Source organism: Pogona vitticeps, chromosome 2 (assembly GCF_051106095.1).
Source record: "Pogona vitticeps strain Pit_001003342236 chromosome 2, PviZW2.1, whole genome shotgun sequence".
Classification (NCBI taxonomy): Eukaryota; Metazoa; Chordata; class Lepidosauria; order Squamata; family Agamidae; genus Pogona; species Pogona vitticeps.
This window is the reverse complement of record NC_135784.1, coordinates 199,549,763-199,561,040: the sequence shown is the minus strand read 5'-3', so window position 1 is coordinate 199,561,040 and position 11,278 is coordinate 199,549,763. Positions and strand designations below refer to the sequence as shown.

The 11,278-nt window shown below is 40.5% G+C and overlaps 1 protein-coding gene across 4 annotated transcripts in view; it reads right to left on the bottom strand.

Moving 5' to 3' along the window:
* Window positions 1–4,333: 4,333 nt before the first annotated feature.
* Window positions 4,334–11,278, bottom strand: part of PAX5 (paired box 5) — a 304,245-nt gene continuing 297,300 nt past the window's right edge. For all 4 annotated transcript variants that reach the window (XM_020791379.3, XM_020791381.3, XM_020791380.3 and 1 more), the window contains one exon: window positions 4,334–6,682. In XM_020791379.3, the coding sequence (XP_020647038.2) occupies window positions 6,606–6,682 (77 nt within the window). In that variant the 3' untranslated portion in view covers window positions 4,334–6,605. The remainder of the gene's footprint in view (window positions 6,683–11,278) is intronic.

Below are 11,278 nucleotides of genomic sequence, written 5' to 3'. Positions count from 1 at the left end.
GATTATAAAGTCATAAATTTAGTCAGATTCCATTAGAACATATTAAGTGTGCATAGCTTGAAGCCTGTTAATATGTGTGTGTGGGGAGGTTAAAAATAAGTCACGGCCAAGGTAAACAATCCTAGATAAATTGTAGAAGTACCTTATATAACATGGAATACATATTTTTCTCTCTAGAATGTAATGGATCAGATCCAGATTATTAGTGCAATCCTAACAAAAATATGATGGCTGCAAGGCATTAAAAATAAGCAGAAAATCCCCTTATTCCAACAAAAATGCCTTTGTGCTGGTTGAACCCTCTTCTATTGACTGATTTTATAGATCTGTCAGCAGCAACTGCTCTTGTGGTTAAAATATGGCAGCAGAAGATTTAAAAAAAAAATCAGAGAACAGGCAGAGCAAGGAGGAGCTAAACTATGTCAGATCCAAAAACCTCCTCCTGCTAAGGGACCCACTGCACTCGTGCAATGGTAGGCCAAGACGAGAGCAGTCTTAAGAATTCCCAGCATTCCTAGTAGATCCAGGGGTGTACGTGGTTGGATTCATCACAGGTTTCAATCTGGCCGAGTGTCAGCTCAGTTGGCCCGTAGCCATTTGCGCCAGTTAGGATTGGGCTCTTAATCATGCTCACAGCACAGCCATTGTAACTGGAATTTAAAACAGTAACAACTGACTTCAGTCCTATGGATTTTAGTGAGTTCATGTGTAGAGTCTGGCCACTGAAAAGTCTAAATTCAGCCCACTGTAATTTCTCTAGTTCCATGAGGAGGTTGGAGGGAAGACTGAGGTAAGAAAAAAAAGTGGGGAAAAAATTAAACCTCAAAAGAACTGGAGATGTTTCAGATAAGCATCCACACTTTTTAGGGCTTATCAAAAGAGAGTCACACCTCCAAATCTTTTGAGAGTGACCGATTAATATTAAACAGTCTTGGAAGCTGGAGGGCGTTTTCTAGGGTAAGTGGCTTTCAGTACTCGAACAATTTGCCACGAACGTTTTCCCATTAGCAACAGGACTCTTTTAAGAATGTTCTTGCTAAAGTCAGGATGTCGCCTTCCCATAATAAGCAATGCAGAGCACTGTCTAGTGAAGCTGGCTGTAAGCTGTCTTAGAAGAGTCTTGAGAAGGAAAATTGCTCTCCCTCTGACAATGTTAAGGCAGAGGATGGAGGGCTTTTCTCAAAACTCCAGATGGGCACCTTTTCTGGATCTTTCAGGTTGACCTGCCTTCAGTAATGTGAATACGGAATTGCTACGTAAAACATCAAGAAGACTGGTTCTTATTTAAAAGACTGACAGGCATAGGATGGCATGAGCATGGATTCTCCAACACAGAAGCTTATGCCAGTGGTTCTTAACCTTTGTTACTCAGATGTTTTTGAACTGCAACTCCCAGAAACCCCAGTCAGCACAGCTGGTGGTGAAGGCTTCTGGGAGTTGCAGTCCAAAACTCCTGAGTAACCCAAAGTTAAGAACCAGTGGCTTATGCCATAAATATATCTCTCTCTTCTAAGTGAGAGCACAAGAGGTATTTGTTGTGATTATTGTTTTTATTTTTGCTGGAGCAGACTGCCTTGACAACCCTTTCGGAAACAGCTGACTGAGAAGTTTCCTAAAACCTTTCTAATAATGGAAGAAGCTGATTCCAATGTTACCATTGTTGTGTGGGATCTACTCCAGCAGGGATCTAGTCCAGATGTTTAAAAAATAGTAATACTTGGCCCAGGAGGGCTGCCTGCATTCCATTCCACTGTCTTATTTTGCTTGGACCACCTAGGACTGGTGTCCCTTAGGAAGCTCCTGATTCTGCCTTTGCCTAGTGTTCGTCTTCAGTGTCTGATACAAACAGTGAAGAAGTCACTGGGACTAAGATCCAGTCCATCTTAGTGCACAGCATTAATTGGTACCCTCAGTGGACATACTGCTTAAAGTATGCACTTAAGACAGGCTATCAGTGGTATGGGAGTTAACTAAGCCTAGTGGTCAAGCACAGTTTGTTTACACACATTACTGGAGCAAACTGGGACCATACCCTACCAAATTACCTCCAAAACTCCAACTGGATTGCAGTGTAATTGGTTGAGCTGATAATTAGTAGCAGATAATATTCAGCTTCCATTGAAAAGTACGAGGGCCATTATTCAGTTTAACAAAGATGGTGAGTCCCGTGTCTCAGGAGATGGGGATAAAATTTACTAGTAGTTCTCTAGGCTGCAATTTAAAAAAATCTACTGTATGTCCCTGTGGCTTTTTTCCATCCTTATTTGTACATGAGGGATGAGGATGGGGGAACGTGATGTAGCACTGGTACTCAACAGGCTGTCTATCTAGATGACTGCTGCCATCCTCCTGCGGGCACGTTTCTATGGATGGTCAGTGTAGATCTGGGATAAAGGAGCTATGGCTCTCCAGATGCCGCTGGGCTAATCTCTCCTCATCTTTTGCTTTTGCCTGTGGAGACATGAGTTAATGGACGTTGATGTTCCTCCTCCCTCGTATAGATTATCCTTGGAAGAAGGAAGCAGACCAGCAGCCAAGCCAGGAAATTTACTTTCTCACATCCTACTCCACCCAGAAAAGGAAGAGGAAAAAGGAAGGAATTGCTTTAATAATGCTTCATAGGGTCTCCCCCGCCATTCTCTCCATTAAAAAAAAGTTAATTTTCTGTTCCACCTCATATGCACATCCTGAACATTGGCACAATTCTAGCCTCCTGAGTGAACTACTGCAAATTGTTGAAAATCAGTGGAACACATTCAATTCAGCCCTATTTCAGTATTCTCCTCAGAATAATAGAGTTTTGTGGGATAATGTTGTTAGAACAGTGGGTGTATATCCCAACAACTACATGCAGAAAGTTAACTATGATGCAGATATATGTGCATACATCTGTATTTGCATCAGTCTTTGCCTCTGGGTCATAAACATCCAGGATAAATATCTGCACATTCTCCATCAAATATAATTTCAATTTATGAATGCTTGCCCCCCTGCTGTGTTTATGGGACCTCATAGACAGGTAAATAAACCTACACCAAATGTGTTGTTTGTTCTTTGTTGCTTTATGTGATTAACTGGTCACACGTTGCTTATAGTTATAATCCAATAATAAATATGATTGTCTGAATTAGATCTAAAAGAAGTTTGCAGGACACATCGAACATAGGGATGCTAACTAACATCATCTCAGCAAATAGCGGGTGGTTCATCAGACCTATTAAACTGTGTGGTGCAAATGTATAAGGAAAGCTTTTTCCATATCTTATAAAATCCCCTGCTAACTTAAAACAGGAAATTGTGGGGCTGTGTATTTTCTCAAGCACATACCCTGTTTCCCCTAAAATAAGACCTAAACTGACAATAAGCCCTAGTATGATTTTTCAGGATGCTCGTAATATAAGCCCTACCCCAAAAATAAGCCCTAGTTAAGTGAAACCCCCACCTCCACCATTGTGCAGCAACCAGAAGATGACATGACTGCATTTGAATAAATGTAGATGGTTGTACATGACAAAAATTAAACATCCCCTGAAAATAAGCCCTAATGCGTTTTTGGAGCAAAAATTAATACAAGACCCTGTCTTATTTTCGGGAAACAGGGTAGTAGTACCTGTAGCAGTGGAAAGCTTAGGAATTGCAGGGTATGATGTTCTGAGTGGAAGGAAAAGCTCCAGTTTGCTTTGACTTTCCATACCAGTTCCAGCATCTCTATTTGGTTCTTCCCCCAAGCTCCCTTTCCATACCTAACGAATAGTCAGCCACATGCAGGAAGGAGCAGGTGCTAAGTGACAGGTCAGGTGAAGCTCTCTATGAATAGGCCCATTCGAGTTTAGACTTTCAGTGGGCTGCTCAGTAGGGCTCTTTCCAATTCACTGCGACCAATTTAGATATTATTTGTTGAGAAGCTCTGCGTTCTATTGAGAGACCAATGGTAACAGTGTAAAGTATAATTAAGCCTTATCCATCCTGTTATCAACTGTCTTAATGCTGTGCAAAGTATGCACGGAACATCAGTGATGCAGCAGAAGAGGGTTTTTTTTAGTATTACCACACAGAATGGCTAATACAATAAAGTCTTAGGCTGGCCCTCGGAAACTACAAAATGATGAGGGAGGAAAAATTCTCAGCCTGTTCCCTAGAGAAAAAGTGGCATTTGTGAACTGCACAAGCTATAACTGGAGTGGCATTTAGCAGCTGTCCATGGGTACTAGTGAGAACATAGCACAAGCGTACTTGTTTCACTTCTAATCCTTGGCTTGATATGGATCAGTTTCCATGAGAGAAATACCAGTCTCTCTCCCCTTCCTCACTTCTCGCAAAAGGAATAGAAGGGTTTTTCAAATGAGGTGTGTTAAAGTTGGACTATCCCACTTGCAAAAATAAAATTTACCTACAAGCAGAAGATGGGCATCAGGAAATATACTTCCATATAAAAATGTATGCTCGAAAGTTATAAAAGATAGCTAAAGTTCTTTGTATGCTAAAGTTCTGGATGCACTATAGCTTTTCCCCCCTAATTATTAAAAGAAACCCAAGCACCTGGAAAAGCATATGAAGGGTTTGGCCCTTTAGGGCCAGGCAAAATAGTGGTTCTGGCAAAGATCAGCTATGGAGAAGTTGTTACTTTGTTATGAGAAACCAACTTGGCATATTTTATGTCACAACCGTGTGTGTGTCTGTGTGTATCATAAAGTCTGTTCTTAAAATTAAGGAATGGTTTCTGTGTAGGCCTAAGAAGCAGTAAAAAGGATGGAATACTGAGCAATTACTGATATAAAAGGAAAAAAATGTATAAAGCAGTATTCTATATATGTAGGCTAATTGTTTGGAACAGGCAGATAAAACTTTCAGTAACAGCACTCAACCTTTTATTCGATAGCTTTGGGGAGAAAAGGACACTCTTTCAGTTTTCCATTGGTCCAATCAGACCATGACTCAACATGTGATTTTATTTTAAAATATTGGATAAAATGAATAGTTTTTGAGTCATGGGAGTTCTATGACATGACACATGTTTGCTGTGTACTTTTCCGCATCATTTACAAAAACTCCATTCTAAACTTGTAGGGTCCCTAGAACATTGAACAACATGTCTCAGGACTATTAATCTCCTTTTGGGCGTGAGAATGAGAATCTGTAGGATGAATGGAACAAACATATTCCTTCTGAAATCATGCGTGCTCCAGAAGGGAAAATTTATTGTGGCTCCTGTTATTTTAAGGTGTCTTGAAAATTCATGTCATGAAAAATTCCATCCTTACGATCTACAAGCAACCCAAATAGCATGACTTCCAATCTGAATTATATACATCCCTTCACATGTTATACTTGTGAAGAAACTTAATGCAGTTGAAGGAGTGGCAGGGTTATTTTGCTGCCTTTGTCTGCAGCTCCCTGGCCCAGCCCCCACAGCATACTTTGAGCATGGCCATGGCAGCATGGGAAAAACAAGAATGCGTAGGGTTCCAGCTACCACCAATGTGCGTAGGCCCCTCTCCCCCGGAAATACCCATGCTGAGCACATTAATAGCAGGCTGCAATAGGGAGCCATATGGTGCTTAGTCACCGACCCTTTACGCTGTACGAGGAGGGTTGTTGTGTGGTTTTCATGGTGGTTCCAAGTTGCCACTGTTTGAGAAAGCCAACAGCACTTTGGGAAACATACAACTATTTCTATTTCTACACATAACCCATGCCAATGTATGTAAGGCTTTGGTTATTTGGAATTCCTTCTCTTATACTTCAGCTTAAAGCCAGAGTGTGTGTACCAGCACTAATTGCTTTTACAAATAATAATAAATTAATATTTAGCAGTTAAAATGGCTATGACTGTCCATTTGCCATTTGTTCCCAAGTTCAATGTCAATGTAAAGACTAGACATAACTGTCAATCAGGATCATGTATCTAGAAAGAACATCAGCCCCAGTAATAGCCACAATGAATGTTAACCTGGTTCAGAGTTGTTTTAAAGCTTACTGAACTCTTAGAATCAGTGCACCAGTATCAAACACATATTCCAGTGTTTTAGACTCATATTTTGTTCTGTGTTGCTGCATTATGTTAAACCACTCCATAGTAACACAAAGAAGCAAGTTATTTACATTGGTGCTTTTTCATTTGAGCTGACCAATTTCCCCCCCCCCCCCACTTAACACCCCTTCCCTAAAATACACCCCAGCCATGGTCCATGTTGGAATCGCACATCCTGTTACAATGCATGTTAAAGAGAGACCTCCAACAGAGGCTGACTCTATCCCCTGACATGGCCAGGAGAACCAAAGATGGTTAGTCAGTCCAGAAGTATAAAGGCTTTGTGTAATACTTGGCTGTTGCATTATGCAAACCACAGCGAAGATCAGCAGAACTGATTCTTTGTTTGCTCTGGGAAATTCAGTTAAGGTCACTAGAATTTCATTAATTAAAAACAGTAAGTAATAAGCAGTTTCACCTAGCTGAAAGAATAAATTCTATCATTGCATGGGTTTGTGGGGGATAATTTTCTGGTCTCCTTCCTTGTAGTCTCATTTCTGCAGTTGTATTCTAGGTGATTCCAGTGGTGTCCTCCTGTGTGATATGCTTACTAAGTGCCTCTGGATTCCTTGTGTCAGTGACGATCATAAGCAGCAGCAGCTGCTGGGGGTGCCGCTCCACGGGCTGCAGCACTGTAATAGTAAGGAGAGCCTAGAAGAGAAGAGACATCATAGTATGAAGGTTTCAGAGATGCATTGATTCATCACCAACAACGTGAAGGAGCTGGAGGAAAAAAAAGAAAAACCCACTGAACTGATCTGACAGTTTCCACAGTAATTTGTCTAGCTCCTTCCAGGAAAGGTAACAGAGTAGTTAGCAAGTGTTCTTCGGATGACCATTTGCTATAGTGCCAAACAAATGCCTATAGAAGAGAGAATTTCATGACTATAATAAAACTCAACTAACTGGAGCTGCATTTCAAAAATCCACCATTCTCTTGACGTTCTCTAGTTGCACACTGTTGGGAAACAGTGGATTGATTTAAATCAAGGAAATTCACACTACCCAAGAGAAAAGACTAATTTAGACCACTGATCTGAGTGAAGCATCTCATTTGTATTTCAGAGTCTACTGTATAATAATTGCTGGATGCAATGATTTAAAGCACTGATAAGCAACCATACGACAAAGAAGAATACACAACTGTATATAGCAATACTTTTTCTACTTTAAAAATAATGCAGTCTTTCTTTAATACAGAAGTTGCTCTTTGGTTATGATTTGTATCAAACAGTGCTAAAAGTCTCTCTCTCTCTCTCTCTCTCTCTCTCTCACACACACACACACACACACACACACACACACACAAAATAATGAGTGAAGTTGAAAAGAGAGTCACCTGTGAAGTGAATGTTCATTCTATTGGGTTGGCATACAGAGTTGTAAACTTTCATGATTGGTAGGAGGAGCAATGTGTAACAGTAAGGAGGCTGGAGGGTAGCTATTGAGAGTAAAACATTACTAATCTGAATCCATAACAAGATCTCCAATTAGCTTGTTGTTCCTGGTATCAATTTCATAACAGCACAGTGGATACTCTGTTCTGCCATCTTTAGATGGCTTGATACGTAAGATGTAGCTTGCATAGTGCAATGGACTAGGACGCAGAAGATTCAGTTTCAAAATCCTGCTCAACCACATAAACTAACCAGTAAAACTTAAATATCTTGTGCAACTCAGAATTTCTACTAGGGTTGCCACAACTTAGAAATGATTTGAATGCATATAGTACACACAAAGGAGAATTTAAGCATTTAAAGGTAAAGGTAAAGGTTCCCCTTGACAATTTTTGTCCAGTCGTGTTCGACTCTAGGGGGCGGTGCTCATCCCCGTTTCCAAGCCATAGAGTCAGCATTTTGTCCGAAGACAATCTTCCGTGGTCACATGGCCAGTGCGACTTAGACACAGAACGCTGTTACCTTCCCACCAAGGTGGTCCCTATTGATCTACTTGCATTTGCATGCTTTCGAACCGCTCGGGTGGTAGGAGCTGGGACAAGTGACGGGCGCTCACTCCGTCGCGTGGATTCGATCTTATGACTGCTGGTCTTCTGACCCTGCAGCACAGGCTTCTATGGTTTAGCCCACAGCGCCACCACGTCCCTCTTAAGCATTTAAAGTACATGTAAAACTATTAAAAGCCACACAGATTACAAAGAAGTCTACAACCTGTTGAATCCAAGATCCTTAAATCCCAATGCCTCTGCTAAATAGCCATGTTTAATATGGCACTAACGAGATCAAGACCTGTGAGGGGAAAGCATTCCACAGCTAAGGTGCTACAGCCAAGAAAGCTCTTTATCATGTTTCAACAGTCAAGTAATTAAAACAAAATTTATAAAGGAGCACTTATTCCCAGTTATTTTTACAGTTTACTCCCAAAAAGCTGTTAACTTAAATGCTTATTCAAAAATAACAAGAAAGAGAAAAGGAGCAGATGATAAACAATAAATAGTAAACCAACTTGCAAAAATACATAAACCCACATGCCTACTCACTGATGACAAAGAAGAACCACCTCCTTGATGACAACAGAGAGTGTTTAAATACTCTCACAGGAGGCCAAACTGGCCCCATCTTTGCTGTCCTTCCACAAGCAGGCAAGCTTTCCCACAGTGACTGCCTACAAAAATGTGACTTTCAGCTGGATTGTTATGCATCGCTGCTCTTTAGTACTTTAGTACTAACTGTTTACCAATTAGGTCTTCAGTACTAACTGTGTTTACCATCTCTCAGAGCGGTCGTTGTTTGTTTCTTTTAAATGTTTGTATACATACTGGTTTAGGTTCAATGCTGTCTTTTAATAAGATAAGTTGGTTCTTTTATTCATTGTCCTTAGCTGTAAATATAATCTTTTAATGATACAAACCACCATTGTATACTCATTGTTTTCAGGTTTAAATATTGTCTTTCAATAATGTAAGCCACCTTGGGTCCTTTTTAAGGAGAAAGGAGGGGTAAAATATCTTAAGTAAATAAATAAATAAGTGGAAGAGAGCTATGATTTTGTTTTCTTTTCAGGTTGCTTATACATATGTCTATGTATGTATGCTTATACATACATACATAGAGGGATGTGGTGGTGCTGCGGGCTAAACCGCAGAAGCCTGTGCTGCAGGGTCAGAAGACCAAGCAGTCATAAGATCGAATCCACGCGACGGAATGAGCAACCGTTGCTTGTCCCAGCTCCCGCCAACCTAGCAGTTCGAAAGCATGTAAATGCAAGTAGATCAATAGGGACCACATCGGTGGGAAGGTAACAGCGTTCCGTGTCTAAGTCGCACTGGCCATGTGACCACGGAAGATTGTCTTCAGACAAACGCTGGCTCTATGGCTTGGAAACGGGGATGAGCACCGCCCCCTAGAGTCAAACACAACTGGACAAAAATTGTCAAGGGGAACCTTTACCTTTACCTTATACATATGTCACAAATGACAAACTGAGCCACACATAAGAAAGTGGGCTAGTAAAAAAATATTTCTGAGCTAGCAACTTTTATGGAAAACTTTACAATTTGTTTAAAAAGCTAATTAAAAGAAGACCCTTTACCCTTACAATTAATATTTTTATAAATATTCACCATATCTAAAAGTGCTATTCTGTCTCATTTGGATCTTCCAAGAGAAGAATGTATTATCATACAGTATTTAAGAATTTCTCATTACCAATAGTGTAATCTTGATACAGCTCCAGATAATGGGGTCTTCCACACAGCAATTTACCATGCATTGTTTCACCTCAGTTATTTTCACTTGATGGAGGAAGATCATGAGAGGTACCAGGTTTTGCATTCTAACCCTTAGCCTTGTAGTAGCATGATGTTGCATGGTGCTGTAGTACAAAATTGAGGATAATTATTCATGACCTCCTTTATCACACCCCCATATCAGCTCCTTTCTCTCCTTTTTTAGCACCCTGGGTTCCTTTGCGGTGCTTCTTCTATAATTCAACAATAGGCTTTTGTTTCATTTATTGGTGATGGTGGTGGTGGTTGCTCCACTCCTGCAGGCTACTTTTATAATAATAATGATTTGTTATGGTCAATGGCCAGGAAGATAAAAATATGTTATTTAGATAAAATCACATAATATCAGAAACATTGGTCAAGACATGTCACCATCAATGCACTGTCTTGCTTTTTTACGACATTAAAGTTAAAAAAAGAAGTTCTAAGTTAGCCAGCGGCATTGAAGGATATAAAAGCTTTTAAAATATCACAACAGTCACATGACATGAGATGAAATTAAGAGACACATATAACCATCAGTATGCCACCCAGCTCTCTTAGAATGTCAAGTTAAACAAGAAATCTCTAACAAGGACAGGGGCACTTGAGGACCTTATGTGGTCAGGAGACTGCGGCAAGCTATTACAGCAGCACAATATTTGGCCACTTTACTAGTAATGTAAGAAACCTTATCAGAGAGCAGCAAAAGACTATAAAATTCGTTGGATCTCCCCAGAAATTTTTGAAAAATAGGGGAGAGAAGATCCTTGTGGAGATCTCAAAAGAAATGACAGTATAAGAGAATATGCCCCACTGTTTCTACTTCACCACCATCGCAAGGACATAAATGATCAGAATAGGGTGTGCCCTGAAATCTCCCTTCCAAGAGATTAGAAGGCCAAACATTAAATCTGACTAAGGTAAAAGCTAATTCTAGATTTAAGTGGTGTTATACCAGTCATATAAGTGGGAAGTATAAAGGTGTTGTGCCTTACAACACTGGTTTTGTCCAGTGAGCCTAAATGTTCTTGAAGTTCTATGTCCCAGATCCTATGCTTGATGGCTGATTTGGCACTGGCATGATCCATCGCTATAAGGGTATTTGGGGAACGACCAATTTGGAGAGCTTCATTTGTCTGGTGACACTTCCATTACGATTGGAAGGTGTTGGAAAGAGTCAATGGTGCCAGGCTACTTTTGAGGAGAGGGGTTAACTGTTAATCGGCCAACTGCAAAGCACAACAGTGCTTCCATGCTATAACCACAGCATGAAACTGTGGGACCCTGCCAGGTTTGCAAGACAACTGCACATGCTGATATTCACAAAAAGATGTGTGCTTTGTTGTGCTTTGAAAGCCATCGCTTCTGATGATGCACCAGTGATACCTCACCTTCCCACCCACCTTCACATGCAGGTGCCAAAGTTCTAAAGCAATCAAAAGCAAAACAAGTATTGAAAAACCTACAAAGAAATTCAATTCAGCAGGTGGAGGAGGAACAGAAGAGGAGGAAAGGTGAAA